General features: G+C 42.0%; 2 protein-coding genes across 2 annotated transcripts in view; one reads left to right on the forward strand and one right to left on the reverse strand.

The window, feature by feature from the left end:
* Positions 1-2,186, forward strand: part of stk10 (serine/threonine kinase 10) — a 37,937-nt gene extending 35,751 nt beyond the window's left edge. Inside the window, exons 16-19 of the mRNA XM_030793451.1 lie at positions 465-653; positions 767-892; positions 1,137-1,250; positions 1,942-2,186. Of these exons, the coding sequence (XP_030649311.1) occupies positions 465-653; positions 767-892; positions 1,137-1,250; positions 1,942-2,082 (570 nt within the window). The 3' untranslated portion in view covers positions 2,083-2,186. The remainder of the gene's footprint in view (positions 1-464; positions 654-766; positions 893-1,136; positions 1,251-1,941) is intronic.
* Positions 2,187-6,078: 3,892 nt separating this feature from the next.
* sh3pxd2b (SH3 and PX domains 2B) overlaps positions 6,079-19,655 on the reverse strand; it is a 34,699-nt gene continuing 21,122 nt past the window's right edge. The window contains exons 5-14 of the mRNA XM_030793510.1: positions 19,325-19,416; positions 15,506-15,531; positions 14,924-14,959; positions 12,282-12,416; positions 11,795-11,896; positions 9,522-9,639; positions 8,642-8,826; positions 8,237-8,283; positions 7,960-8,085; positions 6,079-7,673 (exon numbers count right to left, since the gene is read on the reverse strand). Of these exons, the coding sequence (XP_030649370.1) occupies positions 6,195-7,673; positions 7,960-8,085; positions 8,237-8,283; positions 8,642-8,826; positions 9,522-9,639; positions 11,795-11,896; positions 12,282-12,416; positions 14,924-14,959; positions 15,506-15,531; positions 19,325-19,416 (2,346 nt within the window). The 3' untranslated portion in view covers positions 6,079-6,194. The remainder of the gene's footprint in view (positions 7,674-7,959; positions 8,086-8,236; positions 8,284-8,641; positions 8,827-9,521; positions 9,640-11,794; positions 11,897-12,281; positions 12,417-14,923; positions 14,960-15,505; positions 15,532-19,324; positions 19,417-19,655) is intronic.

Raw genomic sequence — 19,655 nt, forward strand, 5'->3', positions numbered from 1 at the left:
ACCCCATCCTCCTCTTACACACTCAGCCATCACCCCATCCTCCTCTCACACTCAGCCATCACCCCATCCTCCTCTCTCACACTCACCCATCACCCCATCCTCCTCTCGCACTCACCCATCACCCCATCCTCCTCTCACACTCAACCATCACCCCATCCTCCTCTCACACACACTGCCATCACCCCATCCTCCTCTCACGCACACTGCCATCACCCCATCCTCCTCTCACACACACTGCCATCACTACTGAATCAAAACACAGATATGGGGTTAACATCTTACGTTGCTCATTGCTTGCTCTTCTCTGTAACAAAACATTGAATGATTTGTGAGGCCATTTGGAAATCACGCTCAGGAAGTCCTGTTCAGAAGTCTGATCCCTTCTGTTGTTGGATACTTTAGGCTGTGTTTCTGTTAAAGTGCTGAGATATGTGTGTGTGTGTGTGTGTGTTTTCTCTCTCCAGGAGGTGGATCAGATGCAGCGGTATAACCAGAGAATGATCGAGCAGCTGAAGGCCAGACAGCAGCAGGAGAAGGCGCGTCTGCCTAAGATCCAGAGGAGTGAGGGAAAGACTCGCATGGCCATGTTTAAAAAGAGCCTTCGTATCAACTCCACAGGCAGCGCCTCGGAGGACCGTGAGAAGATCAAACAGGTACACAGGACTGAGTGCTGAAAACACCCACTCTCTGTCTGTCTCTCTCTCTGAATGATACCTGAATGTTACGATGATATGTGTAAATGAGATCTGTGTGTGTGTGTGTGTAGTTTGCCAAGCAGGAGGAGAAGAGACAGAAAGCAGAGAGACAGCACCAGCAGCAGAAACATGAGAATCAGATGAAGGAGATGGTGGGACAGTGTGAGAGCAACATCAGAGAACTGCAGCAGCTACAGGTCAGACGCACAAACGTACACACACACACACGCTCACACACACGCTCACACACACACACACACACACGCTCACACACGCACACACACACACACACACACACACCTTTATTATTGATCATTATTATTAGAGACCAGTGAGCTGCTAACACACGCACGCGCACGCACACACACACACACACACACACACACACACAGCATGCATACTCATGTGTGTGTAATTGCTGTTTTCCGTGCTGTGGTTCAGAATGAGAAGTGTCATCTGTTGGTGGAGAATGAGACTATGAGACTGAAGAACCTGGATGAGCAGCATAATCAGCAGCTGAAAGAGTGGAGAGAGCAGCTGAAGCCTCGCAAAAAGGTCTGTGTCAACTCAACTTATACCTGAGAACTCAACTAAACCTGAGAACTAAACTAAACCTGCCAACTCAGCTTAAACCTGAGAACTCAACTAAACCTGTCAGCTCAACTAAACCTGTCAACTAAACCTGAGAACTCAACTTAAACCTGAGAACTAAACTAAACCTGCCAACTCAACTAAAATCTGTCAACTCAACTAAAATCTGAGAACTAAACTAAACCTGTCAACTCAACTTAAACCTGAGAACTCAACTGAAACCTGTCAACTCAACTAAAATCTGAGAACTAAACTAAACCTGTGCACTGAACTTAAATCTGAGAACCGAACCTGAATCTGAGAACTGAACTAAACCTGTGAACTGAACTAAACCTGATCTCCACCCGTCAGTACTGCTTGGCTAGGCTAATGTACTGGGTGGAAATGCTCTAATAGTTCCACAAGCGCTATATGACTGTATAAGCTGACAATCCATGAGATACAGGTTACACAATTAATGTGAATTCAGTTGAAACCAGTATTTTCAATCACAACACACATACGTTTGGGTTATTCTCAGTGCCTGAGCATTTCTCAGATCAGCAATTCACCCAATGCATTTTTAAACTGAAGGAGACCTGAAGTACTGGGGAATTCTGCTTGATCAAGTTTGGAGTTTTGAGTTTTAAACTGGAGGTTTCTTTTCCTCCGTCAGGCTCTGGAGGAGGAGCTGAGCCAGCGGAAACTGGAGCAGGAGAGATTCTTCAGACTGAGTCAGGGATCCGAGGAGTCCGCCCCCACCTCCCCGGGCACGCTCACCAAGTTCTTACCTTACGTCGACTCCTCCAACACGTAAAAGCTGCTGCCAGTATGCACCTCCTCTGCCCTCTCCTCTCTTCTCCTCTTTCTCCTCAGCTTCCTCGGGATGGAACGCCAAGCCTCTGTGCAAGCCTAATTAACCCCCCCCCCCCCCCCCCCCCCCCCCCCCTTTTTTGTTTGTTTGTTTGTTTTATGAAGTTATTATTTATATTTTTAGGTTCCTCACACAGATTTTTAAATTTGAATTCAGATTTAGTGAATGATTATTAAGTTTAGTTAATGATGATTAAAAAACAAATTGTTTGGCAATTTGTTGGTATTTCCAGTCTTGCGAGTTAAGAAAGAGGAGAATGTGGTTGGTTGAGTGTTCCTCCTGTGGGTCTGTGAAGCTTTGAAATACCACAGAGGTCAACAGACAGAACAGACCAGACCTCTCTGTCCGTATCCTTAAGAATGGGTCCTGAGGAAACATGATGATTTCAGATACAGTTACGCCAATACTTCACTTTAGCCACTTTAAAATAGGATCCCAAACAAGTTAACACCAAAGAATAAATTATTATCAGAACTGCATATGTTGTTTTTTTTTTGACCGCTGTCGGTTTTCAGGTCCTTGGTGTGCGTCAGGTGTGTCCAGTAGTTCTGTATTTCTGCAGGAGCTGTGTGCTAACGTGCGATCACAAACACATGCATGTAGGAACTCGGAAGCAGCTAGGTATTCTGCTGACATTCAAATACTGCATCACTGACTGTTAAATTTTAGCTTTAGGCCTGTTCATCTGACAGATTGTGCCTTACTTCAAACCTGTTTATTTTTATTCATGAAAGTTTTTGCAAGTTTTCTTTTATCCTTTGTTTTAACTGTTTGTCTCAAGAGCAAATATATATTTATACATATATATCGTTGCCAAAGTAATACTGATTGAATTTTTTTTTTTTATTATTATTTCTTTCGAGATGTCAGGTTTTTAAATACATAAAAATCACTAATATTCTGTAAATTGTTTGACTGTCTTTTAAATTTTTGCTTCTTTGAGTTCTGGTGATATTCAATTTCAGTAAGTTGTGTTAACTCAAGAATGGGGCACTGATCGTCTTAAGTGGTACGATAGTAAAATGATTTCCCAAACACATCTTTCCTTCCTTATAAGGCACCCTCCCCTCTCCTGTGTCAGTGTTTTTGGTTCATTTGACCGTTTTATGTTTCAACCATGTATTCTTGTTCAGCTGAATGTGAAAAACGTCCTGCTACAAAGTTGTGACTCTTTTACTGTAAAGTGAACACACTGGATTAGGGAATGAACAGCAAAGCCAAGACAACAATACTGTCAACTTCTAAAGATCTGACTATATTGAAAGAAAAAAATCTATATATATATGAAAAAGTTATACTTTCTAAATCATATTTTATGAAGAGTTTATTCACTGTATTACTGGCCAATTGTTATGTTAATATTCAGAGCACTGTCAGCTAACCAAAGTGCAATACATCCTTTGTTCTCCTTTAAACTCAGTGTTCTGTCCTCAATCCTTTCTTTCTTTCTTTTTTTTTAAATAATTTAGTAGGGCTTTGCAATTACTGCTAACCGCTTAGCAACTGTTGCTATGCTGACCTGAACTTTTTTTTTTTTTTTTTTTGGAAAAAGAAGGGTCAGAAATCAGGTACATGTGTGTGCTTCACAAGTATTTTATTATTATTATTTTTAAAATTTGTTTAATTTTCTGATCTGTTACTTTTTTGTAATTAAAGGGTGACCTTTCTTGGGGGAGCCAGTATTGTACATAAGCCTAATAAATCATTCCTCTTTATTATGAATTTATTCTTTTCTTTTGTTCTTGTCTTTGGGTGTCTGCTCATAACACTGCTTTACACAAACAGGACAAGAAGTATTAAACAATGTGAAATGTTTATTAGTTTCATATTAGAAATAAAATCAGGAAATAATAAAGGACACTGAGATGAAATTATATGGACAAACAACGGACTTTTTTTTTTGTTTGGTTTTGTTTTTGTTTTTTTGTGTTTTTTTTTTAAATGAAAAGATGTGAAAATAAAAATATCTGTATTCTTGGTCAAACCGTTCATAGAACCATCTTCTGCTGATTTTGTTAAACCTTTTGTGAAACCATCAATCAACACGGATAAACCACAAACTTGAGTTTACAAAGTGCATTTTCATTGCCACATACATTTGAAAACAGCTGGGCAGCTCATTCTGTCATATTTTCAACTATCCCTGATCCTCTCCATGAAAATAATACTTTGAATTCAATTTTGGAGAGGAAAAACTAACTTACCCACTTGAACAATCAAGTGTTCCTTTGCTCGCAAACAGGGCTGAAACCCCACTTGTTCCCACAAACTTTCTTTTCCCTTGTACCAGAATCGAACGCTGTCTTTGGGGGCAGAGCCCTGAATCTGACCAAGGAGGGCCACATGTTTCGGAATCACCAGCCTTTTCATATTCTGCTTTATTCTGAACAACGATCACCTCACGTCTTTCAAACCCTTCTTCTCTGTTGTGTGATACAGGTGAACTGGAATACGCCCAGTCACTGTTATAAAAAGTCGCAGGACTTGGCATGAACCTCCTGCACGAGGAAATGATGAGGTGCTACGTGGAAAACTGGGCGATAGCAACTAGGAGCAAAATGAGCGCGTTTCCTACAAGTCACCCTGAAACCTACGAGCTTGGGAAGCTCCTAGTGTTGTCAATGTGTCAAACTAATGGACACATTCAATTTAATGACACTGTACTGCCATATAATGTAGTCCTGGATCTCTCCAAATCAATAAGAGAACAGCACGAACGTCGAACACAAAACGCACACATTACGTAAAATCGTAAAATACGTAAAAAAAAAAAAAAAATCATAAAAACTCGTAAAAAAAAACTAAAACAATTCAAATGACCTTAGTAAAGTTTACAATAAACTAAAGAATGAGATACTAAAAAAAAATGCTTGAAACCAGTCAAGCCTGTATGTTCAACATTTATTAATTACCACTCTAATTATATCTGAGCACCTTTTTTTCAGTGTTGTGAATATTCCTTGGCAATACTGTTCAGTAAATGTTCTAACATTATTTGGGCTGTGGTAAAACCGTTAGCCAAACTGAATACATGTTTTTTTTCTTTAAACACATGCAGGCCATCAGCTACTGCAACCAAACGGGGTCAGTTGCTTTTTGACGATTTTTACCATAATTGTGATCTCCCCTTCACTGCAGAGGTGGTTGTGACTGTATCGGAAATATTATTGCCGTGTATCTCAAGCACCCCCCCCCCCCCCCATCCCCCCTCGTCCTCCCCGAAAGTCACACTGCAGACATCATAACTGCAAACATGATGTCTGAAAAGTGCACATCAACACATCGCAGTAACTTAACTAAACATATGGATAAATAAAGAAGTTTAAAAAAACAAATCAAACAAACAAAAACAACAACAAAATAAAACCGCGGCAAGTTTTAAAAAAGAAAGCTAGGTAATAGCACTTGAAAGCGTTTTCCAAAAGGCCTCTCAAATAGGAATTATCATTAGTGTCATAAGAAAGCTGTTTCAAAAGTTCTTCTTACATTTTCTTAAAGTCCAAGGTTTTGGGGCTTTGACCTCTGATCTGTCCAAAAACACGCCCCTGCTTTACAAGGCTCTGACACAGCATCAACAAAATCGTTGCGTTGCTAGTTTTCTGTTGTCATTATTACAATTATTTCTTAATTACATTGTTCCCAATGGTAACATGTTACTACTTTGCATATATTTAAGCTTAAAATCCTTTGCATTATGTACTGAGGCACAATATCATGGAAGGCAAGAAAATACATATATTGCTAATCTAATACAGCTTTGTGTGGTTATACATAAGAAATGACGTTATAGGCTTGATTAACATATGGCACAATACGTAAACAATGTGAAACCTTATGTTTCACTTCCATGTATAAAGGTCTCATTGCAGACTCTGGCGATACTGAAAAGACAAGTTAAAAAGAAAAAACAAAACAAAACAAAACAAAATAAAAACAAATGTTTACATGCCTGAACTTGAAAGACTTGAAAATAGAATGTAATGAGTTATCAATAGAAAGGTACCTATAAATAAAACTGGTTAATTAAATAGAAACAGATCCTACGTTGGAAGTACCTAGTGTTTCTTGGTCAGGTAATTGGAAGGGATCCAGCCCTCCGTTAACGGCCCGTCGCTCACGTTTTTACAGAACCACCAGCCGGAGGTGTTTTTTTCCACCACCTCGAACACCGTGCCCTCTTTAAAGCCGGGCGTCTGCTCGTCACCCTCAAAGTCCGCCACGGCCAGGAACAGATCCTCTTTGGCTGGATCCTTGATGAGAGGAGGAAGTTTGTCCTTCGGAGGTCCTGGTTTTTCTGACTTCATCAGCGGTTTTGGAGGCACGGGTACTTTGGCCTTAGTATCCTCCTTCTCCTTGTCCTTGTCCTTCTCCATATCTTTGGTGGGAGGTGGGGCGAAAGCCTTCGGTTTGGGTGGAGGAGGCCTGCTCTGAGGAGGGGCGGCAGGTTTGGCCTCCTGAAAGTCTTTCTGTGGGGCTTTGACCTCTGTGGGGCTGGCTGGCTCTGAGCTCTTCTTTGGTGGAGGTGGTCTCCTGGGAGCCATACTGGGTCTTTGTGGTGGCTCTTTACCGCTGGGTGCAGCAGGTTTAGGTGCTTCCGCTAACTCGTGCCCGTGGCCGTTTTGCTGCTTTAGAGGACATTTTGGTTCCTCGCTGGGAGAGCCGGGAGCGGTGCCGTTCTGCTGGCTGACCTCGTTGGCGCTAGAGCCAGGTTCCGCCGGTCTGGGCGGTCGTAATTTGCTCCTAAGGTTGGTGATGTCCAGCTTGTTCTCCGACGGACTGTCCGGTTTGGCCGCCGGGGCTGGCTTGGGTCTGAGGACAGGCTTGGGCTTGAGGAAGGGGACTGGGTTTGACGCATCTGACTTCTCCTCCGCTGACTCTGACTTGGGCTTTGGCGGCTGCTTGGCCACTGGTTTCAGGTTAAACTTCTTCACCTCTTTGGCAGAGACCTTGTGTCCACATTCCAGACCCATCTCATTACGCAAGTGCAACGGCTTATTCTTCTCGTCCTTTTTTGGCTCTGGAGGCTTGTCTGGTTTGAAGGGGGCTGCTTTTGGACCCACTAGAGGCATGATTACCCCCGGAGCAGGGGGTTTGGGCGGCAAAGGCTTGGCCGGATCTACTCTAGATTTATCCTCTGATTCCAAGCTCTTGTTGATAGATTCTCTCCTGGGTGGTAGGGCAGGTTTCTCCTCAGAAGGAGGTGCAGTAGGTGGAGGTGGTAGAGGCCCAGAGAAAGGAGAGCTGCTTTTGACAGCACCAGACTTCCAGTCCCTCAGTTTGGGGCGGCTAGCGAAATCTGCAGTAGAGGAAGGCTCGTCTGGAAGCGGTTTGGACCAGTTGTCATCGCTGCTGTTGGTGTTACTGCAACTATCCTCTAACTTCAGCTGGGCCATCTCTCCGGGCAAAGGGGCCAAGAAGTTGGGGCGAGACGCGTTGCTGGTTTTTTTGTATTTGTCTATAAATGTGGCAGGTGCCCAGCCTTCTTTTTCTTCGATCTGAATGTACCACCAACCTCCAGAGTTCTTCTCAATCACCTGAAAATGGATAACATTGGTACAACTAGAGCTATTTTGCCAAAATATGCAAACAGAAGGTAATCAGCGCACGCAGCCGTCTATCTTCATTTTCGCCATCATTGCTTATCGTCCTGAACCTTGTATGAATAATGAGGAAGCAAATAAGTGGTATAAGTCCCGCAGATACAGCATTGTCTGTTGAACTGTGTCCACAGGAAAGTCACCACTCTGTCATTTACACAGGTGAAAAAAAAAACAAAAAAAACTTCCCCCCACTTTAATATGACAGAAAGTAATGTCTTACCTCAACTTTGATCCCGGCCTGAAAGCTGATTCCATCGGGAATGGTGGTCTGGAAGTCTGCAATGGTGTAATACTCCTCCTCTACCTGAGGTGGCACCGGTGGTTTAGGCAAGTTCACCCCACGAGGCTAAAAGGGAACAGAGGGAGAGCAGAACACAGAGTGGAACAATTAAAGGTACAAGAGAATTAAACCTAAAGATAATTCACTCTTGGTAAAACACACTGATAGAGAACGATACTCTTAAAAGAAAGACTGGCAGAGATAGCAGAACACTTACGATGGTGAGATCTCTGCGTGGTGGAGGTCTTTGTCTTGCTCCGCCTTCTGAGAAAAGAGATGTTCATTAGAATATGCTCTTTGTTAGAATGGCCTAAAACTTACTAAACCGAAGACACCCATCCTCTAGCATTCTGATAAAGATTTAGGGAAACAAAACACATTTCACAGCTAAGGAAACTAGTATCTGTAATACATGCTTCCTAATGCACAGACATCAGATGAAGGGTCATTAGCGCAGAAGCTAAATCTGCTCTCTCTCTCTCTCCTCTCTCTGTTGCAGTTGATAATTTAATTACTGCTTTTGAAATATAAACACTTTTGAAAATGGCAGTGTTCCTGGAACACTAGAGGAAGCATTAGAAGCTCTGATTGGCTCCAAACTGTGTTTGAGGACTGAACTCACTGCGCTTGCTTTCAGAGAATGGTGTGAGTCGCTCTCTCTGGCTGTCTTTGGTGGCATTCTGGGATTTAGTGGCATCCAGGTCATTGGTGCTGGCATGGGCTGCAGCTCCAGCGGCCAGTTTTTGGGACAGGATGTCGGCCTTCTTCAAGTACGAGGCAGGGGCCCAGCCCTCTTTTCCATGGTACCTGTAGGAGGCGCCATTCAAACAAGAAACATGTCAGAAATACTCCAAGTTTTATGTCTCTTAAAGGAACAGCTTCATTTGTCTCTTGGAGTGTACATGTTGAGTTTTTAAATATTCAAATAAAACCACTCAATCATTAAATCACAATGAACACAGTAAAAAGTATGCATATCCACATACTGGAAAACATATGAAATACTTTTGGCAATGGGATCTCCAATACACTGAACTCCCTACACTAATACCCATGACACGTGTTAGAAATCCTCTGGTAAACATTCATCAGGACCTTACACAACTCACTCTTCACAAAGCTGACATAACAGCAACATGATGTCAGGAAAAAAAGGTGTCACAAACTATTGCAACATTTTATGTGAGTCAAAATGATTACCATTAAATCAAAAATAATTTTGCATGACATATCTTTTGCAATACTAACAACTGAGAATTATGTTCATTTCAAAAGAGTTGTGATTGTATCTGTATCCAGCCTAAAGATGTAGAAGCACTGACTGCACACAGATGAGCTCTTATGCAGAATCAACGAAATGACATTTCAAAGTTTGTGAAGACAACGTTAATAGTATACGTGTTATTCTTAATTCTCAGACACACGCTGGAGGAAAAAGTACCACCATGTACCACCGTGTAGGTGCTATGTCTCAGAGTACGGTAAAAAAAAACAAACCTTACCTGATCTTCCACCAGCCTTCTAGATTTTTCTGGATGACCTCCACGACCATCCCTTTCTCCAGGTCTATCTCATCCTGGTCACGTGCAGCGTAGGGATAGATCACTGTGTACTTTTCCTCTACAGACGCGAAAGCAAAGAAACTCACGTAAGTGAATATGAATTCATAAATAAGATTATCCTTTCAAAGTAAAGCTACAGGCTCTTTTTTCCTTCTCCCTGGCCAACATAGAGGAAGGCATTAGGCTTATTAAACAAGGCATGCTACTCACAGTAAGGCCGACAGAGCAAAAGACAGCAGCAGGTTGTATTGGGAGTTTAGTTTCTTGAAGAAGTATCTCTTGGATAAAAAAGGGGCTTAAAACTGTTTATTGGAATAAAATTTCCCAAACAGTTCCAGTTAATGGAATCTGTTTCACATTTGGTTCCGTGTGTTTACGTATGTAATACTGTATTTATTGAGGATTCTGACTGGGAGACTAGTTTGTCATGAGTGGGTGGGGTCTGTGATGACATCACACTTGAGTCACTAACGAAACAACTGACCCGAAAGCCCATTTTACACCCGCATCTCAACCAAACGACATCTCAACCTTTTTAAATAACAATTACAGTCCAACAAAATGTGTTTTAACTGCTAACATCTACGCCTCAGACAGCACATCCATATGGCTGCATTTCCTCATTGTTTCTGGTGCTGAATTTTAAAATGAAATGACTGAAGTAGTGACAGTACTCATTAACAGCTAAAAGAGGACATGAAGCCCAGTGCATTGCCTATGTTAAAAAAAAAAATCACACTCACACACACAAAAAATGACAGAGACAAGACAACGCTGTCTCAACAAACATGTCTTTTCATACGAAAGGAGCCAGCATTCCTGGGCTTTTACTGAAGAGTTAGAATTATGCCCTTTCAAACAGATCAGTTTCAAACAGGATTAGGTACATTCACACACCACTCAAAGTGAAACACTAACCCTCACCTAACATTTTAGTATGGAGCTGTAGTAAAACTGTCTAATAAAGGTGGAGGGAATGACAGTTTCAGTCTACTTCTTCAGAACCCAAAAACTACAGTGAATGGTTTTAGTGACCTGAATGCACAGTAATGCACTGTGAAGCACAGACTGTGTACACACAAGAAAACGTGCAGAAAAAATAAAATACAAACTTAGAGAGATTTAAAAGACGCCGAAAGTTCAAACAGTTGTGTGTGTGAGAGGCAGAAACAAGGCATTAACCAAAGACATGGAATTACTTCACCACGAAAGCTCGAACATCAAATAATGCCCATGCTTCCAACACTGAATCAAAAGAGCTCAGTCTTCAAACAGTGAACAAAAAAGGTCCATTCTTCAAACAGCGTTCCAGTCCATTCCACGTCCCATGCAGTGCATGCACCACGTCATTCATGTCATGCCCCTCATGCAAGATGGGATGTTAGCGACATACAAACACACACACACACACACACACACACACACACACACACACACACACACACACTGAGGAGTTATGGAGGAGTAGAGGAGAAAAAGGAGTGAGTGCTCTCCACCTTGCCCAAAGCCTGTGCTGAACAAATCCCCTAAAGTACAGCGGCGACCCACATGCCTCGGCAGTGACCAAAATCTCCGGCACACTGGCGGCACACAGCAGTGGGCGGCAGAGAAGGGCAAGCAGACACGTAGTGAGACATTTTGGTTTTCTGCTTCTGTCCAACGGACACATCATCACTGAAATTCTCTCAAAGTTCTTTGAGGCCTGAGTAACTTACAATGCAGTTCTGTCAGGTTTATAGATCAGGTTTATAGTCTAGAAGTCTTCTGATTTCTTTTTTTTTTTTTTTTTTTTTTTAGAAAAGTTAAAGGTTTTGGATGTAAGCAACGACATTTCTTGAATATATCCAAAGCATCAAACAGGTCCACCCTGAAGGCTGACTCAATATGTTCCAGTACATTCCATTTAGGAATCCATAAATGCTTCAGGCAGACAGTTTTAAGTACATCATATGGAAAATTTTCGTTCATCTTTGAGATAGCTTTAATCCTCCTGAATCACATTTACAGTAAATGACATCATTCTAATCCTCCTCAAATATGCCTCTTTCTGCTATGATATAAGGTAGAAAGTTCTAGAGCTATGCTGCCCTTTACGAGGCCAGACACATTTCTCGGTTTTGACCTTGGCAGTGTTAACAGGAATTTAAGTACGTTACAGTTGAAACTGAGGAGAACTGAAGAGAAAGGGGGCTGGTGGGGGGGGTTGTGCTTACCTTCCTCCCCAGGCAGGGTAAAGTCATCAGGATCATCCTGAGTTTCCAGGCAGGTGGCAGGCACCCAACCCTGGGCATCCTCTGAACTCACAAACCACCAACCTGAACAGCAGACCACACATGGGAACACCATTGAGGAAGGCTTTGTCTGGACTCAATTATTATCAAGGGTTCTTAATAAGGAAGAGTTATTAAAATGATTAATCGGCAAACACAAACATTATAAAAGAGAGCTAAATTATCATTTGATTTCTTAGGAACCAACACACAGTAAATGAAGATTCCTGTTTAAAAGGAATGGTCTATGATAGTCTATGACATGGTCTATGACAGTCTGCAATGGTCTATGACGGTCTATGACGGTCTATAAAGCTCAATGGGATAGTCTACAATGGTCTATGGGATGGTCTACATTGGTCCAATTCACTTCACTTTTTCGATGAGGAAGATCGAGGTTAAGAGCGTTTGAGATTTCCTGCCTACTAACCAGACTCGTTCTTTTCAATGACCTCCACCACCTGACCCACACGCAGGCTTATCTCAGAGCCTTCCTGTTTCTCATAGTCCGTTACAGCCACGTACTGATCCAGGAGCAGCGGGTCGGCCGAGGTGGAGTCTCCTCCTGTGAAACAAAGGGGAGAAACATCGAGCAATTTTTTTTCCCCCCTGCTACCTCCACCATCATGCCAAGGCCCAAACTGAGGATACAGTTGGTCAGTACAGGGTGAGAGAAGGACGGAGAGAGTTAAGAGTGGAGACAGAGCAGTGATAGCTTGTGACCCACACCAAATCACCAGCAAGGCTGTGGAACAGACCAGGACCATGAAACACAGGCAAACGAACACAAGACCCAACTGGGTAGACCTGGAGAGGGCGATGCAAAAAAAAAAAAAAAGAAAAAAAGAAAAAAAAAGTAAATAAATAAATAAAAAAGTTTTTCAAAATAAGTTGGGAGAAATACCCTCTGAACATGCGATATTTCCCAAAGGCTGTAAGCCCCCTTATAAACTTAGGCAATTAAAACAGAATCATGCAACCTCTGCTTGCTGGAGCAAGGCTAAATCGTGGTGAAAAACAGGTGAAATCTTGTTAAAATTGGGTTCAGTCTTGGTGAAGACCAGCTAAAGCTTGGTAAAAATCGAAAAAAAAAGAATAAAAAAAGTTTTGATATTGCAGAATTACTGAAATACACTCCAGGCCTACACACAGTCATTCCTGTGTCCAGCAAGGGTATGATCAGAGGATTATGTGATTCTCTAATACGACAAAATCGGTCACGTGTTACAAAGTTTTGTTTGAACACTTCATGTCATTTCAGTTCTTTATTAAACATAATTATCAAGGCATTTAAAGTGTATTAAAGTTTGCAATTTATAAAAGATCAGGCTAACGAAGATTCGCCTCTTCTTTGCAGATTCACTTTTCTACTGTTACGACGTGACGAAAAAACACTGAGTACAAAAGGGGGGAAAAAAAACCCCACCACTTGCTAAGTTTGAACAAATCTCTTCTCAGAAGACACACACACCTCAGGAACTGCTCAAATACAAGTGAACAAACTATTAGCACTGCATGTAACTTTATACACCCACTAAATAAGCTGAGTCATGTGGAAATGAACATCTAACAATGTGTGTCTCTCTCTCTCTCTTTCTCTTTCTTTCTCTCTCTCTCTCTCTGTCGAGCCACACATACTACTCCTGAGATACCAGTGATCCTGACTCCTCCCGCCCTGTGGACCGATCCATCCTGGTGTTATCATCTTTCATCCCCCTGTCAGCCTCCTGTCTGCATCGCCATCCCCTTTGTTCATGCCCCAATTTACTTTCAATTGTAACTGCCCACGTGGTCGGCACCTATTGCACACCTGTCTGGCCAAGGAGGGGTCTCCTCTCTCTGTGGTCCTCCTCAAGATTTCTCCCATTTTCCCATTTCCCTTTTGGGTTTTTTCTTGCCTGCCATGAGGATTAAGTCAGGGGGTGCCGTCCTGCTTTGATTTTGACTGTTGTGGCCTGTAAAGCCCTTTGAGACTGTAAACAGTGATACTGGGCTCTAAATAAACTTGAACTTGAACTTAAATAAGCGGAGTCAGAACAATCACCCAGTGCGATCTACATATGGCTCTAAATGCCGCAAGACCATTTCTAGCCCGAGGTTTTACCATGGCCAACATGATAAAGAACCCTCTTCCTTTTGCTCCATGACAGTGGTATCCACTGGCCGTTCTCCCTCTTTTACAAAGATGCAGCTTGACCCACACCACGGTGCTTTTCTGAAGCTACAGCCAACCTCATGGCCTTATTCATTTTCTAAGATGATACTGGATGACGGGATGAAACCATATCTGATTCAGTCTCTCACACGACAAACAAAGATGACTTTGCAATAGACGATCAGGGTAAGTGATTTAGTAAGGTTTAGTGCTGAGAACAAAAATAATTCATCTTTGAGTTCCACAGACACCTAAACAGCATGGATCAAGAATTTCTCTCTCTGTCTATGAGAGTCCAGATTTAGCGTTTGATTAAGAAGCCGAAGCACTGTAACTCCATGATTTCCATTTCCATGTTGGTAGCTACACAGCAGAAAGGAAAAACTACTGCTCCTAGTCTAATGCATAGTGTGTGTGGAACCTTCAGGGGACTTGGGGTCAAACTGGGTAAACTCTCGATCCGACCAACACTAAATAAGATTAGCTGAAACATCGAGCCAATCATGCTAACCACTGACTGCAATAGCTGTGATGTTGGCAAAGTGGGAATTTGATATGGTAATTTATAATATGGTAATTAATTTAGACACATTAAGCTGCCATAACAAACACTCCTTAAATGCCATTAGCTAGCTAAAATTTTCACCTCGCAAGAAATTTTAATTGAAATAAAAATAATAATTATAAAATGAAGGGGGTCATAAACTGTAATCTGGTGAAGCCTGATTCAGTGCACAACACCCACACACAGCCATGCAAATCACACAGAATAAGCACCAAGCTCGCCCCCCTCCCTCCAGCCCACCTCAGGACCCCTCCCGCTCAGCGTGTCTGGGACCAGGGGCCAGGGGCTGCACCTCAAACCGCCCACGGAGTCACACACAAAGAGCATGGCCAAAGCAAGTGTCTGTTACTACCTCTCTTTAGGAAAGAAGTCGCTCTCTCCACAATGCCTGATGAAGGAAAAGATGAATGAGAAGAAGCTGTAAGAGTGAGAAGACTCCCGGAAAGGAAGCGGGGGGGATATTTAGTTTAAGTCAAAAGATCACGAAAGAAAAGAAGAAAAAAAAAAAAAAACAAACGAGAAAAAGACATCGCAATAATGTCTGCTTTTACCTGTCAGGAATGGGTTTTACAAAACAATGAATGCATGACAAGCATATTGTTTTGACAAGAGCACAATTAACTATCAAAAAATATCTGACCGCTTTATTCAAGCAGTGTAGCAAAAAAGCATTTCCAAGTGTGTAAACTAACTAAGGCAACTAACCAGCCTGGTGCAACAGCTAGGTGGCACTCTAACCACAAACTGACTTGAATTTCCTGTCAGGAGCAGTGGCTCATGACTGTTTGGAAAACATATGGACAGAGTTGGAAACGTCAGCTGTGGTTAAAATGGCTCTCGGTCTTATCCCTTTATTTATATTAGTTACTGTACAAAATGTCTACCATAAACTTACCAACACTGTCACATAAAAACGTATGTTTAACTGTCTTACCTGATTTCTTCTTTCCAATGGGTTCCCTGTAAAGAGATCCAGACCGTTCACATTTATTACAGTGTTTCGGGTTTAAAATGAAAACATCATAAACACAAACAGACAATAAAAAAAAACAATGACTGCAAAATCAACATTTACTTCAATCAAAATCTCTTCAAATATGTGATGCAGTTTAGCGCTGCATTCATTTGTTCTAAAAGCCCTCAAGAGAAACATCAGAACAGAAATGTTAGGCAGAGTAAAAACGCTAATCTGCATCACTGCAGACTTAGGATAACAGGAGACGTAATGAACCACATCTGCTCACACTGATCCATTACTGCCATGGATCTGACATTTATTTCTGATCAAGCAGGAAATGGTTAAATGCACAACTGCACTGACTGTGCGCACACATGCAGAGCAGCGTATGTTCAATCTGCTATGGCCATTATCTGAGTGATACTCCATCCATTTCCATGGGCTGGAGCTGATCGCATGCCCAGATGCCTGGGGACACAAGGCTCGGCCATCAAATGGATATGCAAGGACCTCCCTCTTTCCATACATTCCTCTTTTTCTCCCCCCCCTCCACCTATTCCTTTCCTCTCTCTCTCTCTCTTTCAATCTTTCACGACAGGTCGACTTCTCAGAACTGCAAAAGCTTAAGAGTAATGAAGAGGGAGGGAGAAGCTTCCCCACAACAATTCTTAAAGATTTTCTGCGTTTATTAAACGGTGTCATGGGACCACACCAGAGTAAAGTCAGAGGGCCTTGTTTTTTTTTTTTTTTTTTAACTTTAATTCTACATTCATGTCAGAGAGTGCTTTGCATTGCCTGGGTATTGTGTGAAACTGAAAAGTCGTGGGCAGAGGAGCAGTGTGAGGATGTGGAACAATATCTTTATAGAGTAAAGCTGTGTAGAGGTTATACAGGACAGACTTTCACAGATATGGAAAACGCCTTGTGTGGAATGGCTTTAGGGTTTTGGTTCAAACAAATAAAAGAAGAAGAAAAAAAAAAGAAACCTGAATAGAATAACAGTGTGTGGAACAGAAAAAGATGATGGATCTTCTCTAATATGAATCTGCATGCTACAGTCTATTAGACACTTTGACGGATATGTTATTTTTCTGCCGGACTCTACTACCGAGACTTACACAGGAAATTTTCCCATGTCAGTGTCTCTCTGCAATTTTAAGCAATGAAAATCGGTGTGTCAAAAACCATAATAATCAGGTTGTTACATTTACACAAGCACAAAAAGCATGCATGCACCAACACAAACACACACACACTCACACACAAAGACTCCTCACACACACACACACACACACACACACACACACACACACACACACACACACACACACACACACACACACACACACACACACCACACATACAGAGGCACCAAACTGCAAAGTCATCAGCAAGAAGGTATGTGTATATTTCTGTCTGATAACCCCTTTCTCTCCCTCTCTTTGATGTCTGCTACATCAATCACTTTGACAGACAGCACCTCTCATCCAACCACTTACAAATCTGATTCATAGAGGGTGTAGTTCTGTCCAGGGTAATGGAGCCTGGCACAAAGTCAGAGAGCTTAGGACTGAACTCCAGAGATGTTTCACTCCAATTTTAACAAAGACGCCCCAATACAAGACCTCTCCTCTATTCATCTCTCAGCCAAACAAACAAAAAAAAAAAAACCCAGACTTTGGCTTGTTGTTTGTCTCAAGAGGGAATAAGTTATGTCTCCTTGGCAACAGCAGGCTGAAATCTCCTCTCCCTGGAGGAGACCTGACATTGACAGAGGCCATTCATGCCACTGTGTGTGTGTGTGTGTGTGTGTGTGTGTATGTGTGTGTATGTATGTGTGTGTGTGTGTATGTGTGTGTACATTCACAACACTGTCCTATTCCAAGTTATAATATATCACCCTCAGGAAATCGTATTGTGCCATATGGTATAGGGCATAAAAGGCAATATGATAAACTATTGTCCCATACAATGATCCCAGATCAGTGTTCTCTGTGGACAGGCACAAAACGTGTCTGAGCAATGATGGACAGTTCCCCCTCACAGTGACTCATCTAAGGATGGGTTACAGACCATTTCAGATCATTGCCATGACAACCGACGCCTATGACATGCGTTTGGCACTGGAGCATTGAACGAAAAAAATAGGATATTCAATACAGTGACTTCATATTCTCTTGTTTCTGAGTGTAGCTTTTCAGATGTCGTGAACATTTTTAATATGCTTGACTGAACAGGTTCGTCCCAGGTCAGTATTATTCAGAGTAAAACAGCTGAGTGTTAGGGTGAATGAGTTGGCTGTGTTCTAGTCAGGAATACTGTGCCTTTAGTTACAGACAGTTATGACGTAAACACTGGAGTAAAAACAGACTGAGACAGGTGAGTTAGGTGACAAACATGAAGACCAAATGGGCACTGACTTAACAGTGCATCACCCCTGACATGTTGAATTCATTTACAGTGCGGGAGAAGAGAGGGCTGGATCTCTGGGGTGTCTTTCCCTGCAGGTGAGAGACCCCTGACAGGCCTTAAAAACATAAGGCTATAACAGAAAGACACGCCGGCCGACTTAACCTATGTTATAATAGATCTTTACATGACACTAATACTCTGGGCTTTAGACCAGACGCCAGGACAGAGTGTGTGTGTGTGTGTGTGTGTGTGTGTGTGTGTGTGTGTGTGTGTGTACTGTTGTTCTGATATGATCCAGTGTACGGTCAAACCCGTTCAGACAGCTTGTTTTCTGTCTCAGTGCCTGACAAGTCCATAATGACCGCCTGTCTCAAGAGTAAGGGTGGACTTCTTCTGCTTTGATTTGTGTCTGTTCAAAAGATAACACTAACAGCATGACTCTCCAGGCCCTTTACAGCAAACAACACTCACTGACTGGGTCGTCAGGGGAAATGACTGGTTGAAAAAAAACCCAAAAAAACAAACACTACTCTGGACTGTTCATGTTTATGTTATGTAAGTATGTTTGAGGAGATGCATATTTGATATTTAGAATAACACAGTCGGTACAGATTGAATAAGAGTGTCAAACAAGTGAAACAGTATACACTTTGACCTCTCCCTGGAAAACCGGTTTATGTGCGCCCCCCCCCCCCCAAAAAAAAGAGAAAGAAAAAAATCACACATGAACGAAAACTACATGTGAACACAGCACAGTCAGTTAATCCTGTCAGTCCACTTCATGTCAGCACACCGTAAACGTGAGCCCCCCTTGTGATACTAATGTGCAAAGGAAAGATTTACAGGGAGAGCTGCCATTAGCACCAGCGCGACGGCTATGTCAGCGATTTCCTCCAACATGGAGCCTTACAGTGTTTTTAATCCTTCTGATGGTAAAAAAAATGACTGGCAGAAATAGCAGTGTGTGCAAAAAAAAAAAAAAAGGAAAAAGAAAAAAGAGAACATCATAATTACCAGGTCAGACATGGTCATTAACTGACAGCAAGGGCTGCTTTCAGAACAGTTTACCGGGGTGGGACATTTTAAAGGAACTGGGTTGTTGAGTACGAAGCTACGTCTCTGTGCCAAGAGAATGACTTCACTTCAGGACTATTAGCGAAAAATATTCTGACTAAAATCATGATACACATTCAAAGCTTTAATACAGTCTAGTTGTCTTAGCTGAACCTGTACTACTATACTCTTAGGTGTATTGTGTGTGATGTAGCCTTTCCTAATAGAATATTTGTGTGAAAAAAGAAAAAAAAACCAAAATCAGTAAGCTAGACCATGACAGACATATTAACATATTCTAGAGTGTAACAGGGTGGACAGAATACTCACTCTTTGGGTGGGTTCAAATCCTCTGGGCGTGTTTCGAAGAACAAACGGACCTCTTCACACTGAGAAATGTAGACCGGCAGCTGGATCAAAGCCTGAGCAAGACACGAATGTGATACATATGAACACAGTGTTCCTCAAAACAGAGAGCATAACAGGACAAGACACGAATGTGATACATATGAACAGTGTTCCTTAAACAGAGAGCATAACAGCACAAGACACGAATGTGATACATATGAACACAGTGTTCCTTAAACAGAGAGCATAACAGGACAAGACACGAATGTGATACATAGGAACACAGTGTTCCTTAAACAGAGAGCATAACAGG

This window comes from Chanos chanos, chromosome 16, assembly GCF_902362185.1.
Source record: "Chanos chanos chromosome 16, fChaCha1.1, whole genome shotgun sequence".
Classification (NCBI taxonomy): Eukaryota; Metazoa; Chordata; class Actinopteri; order Gonorynchiformes; family Chanidae; genus Chanos; species Chanos chanos.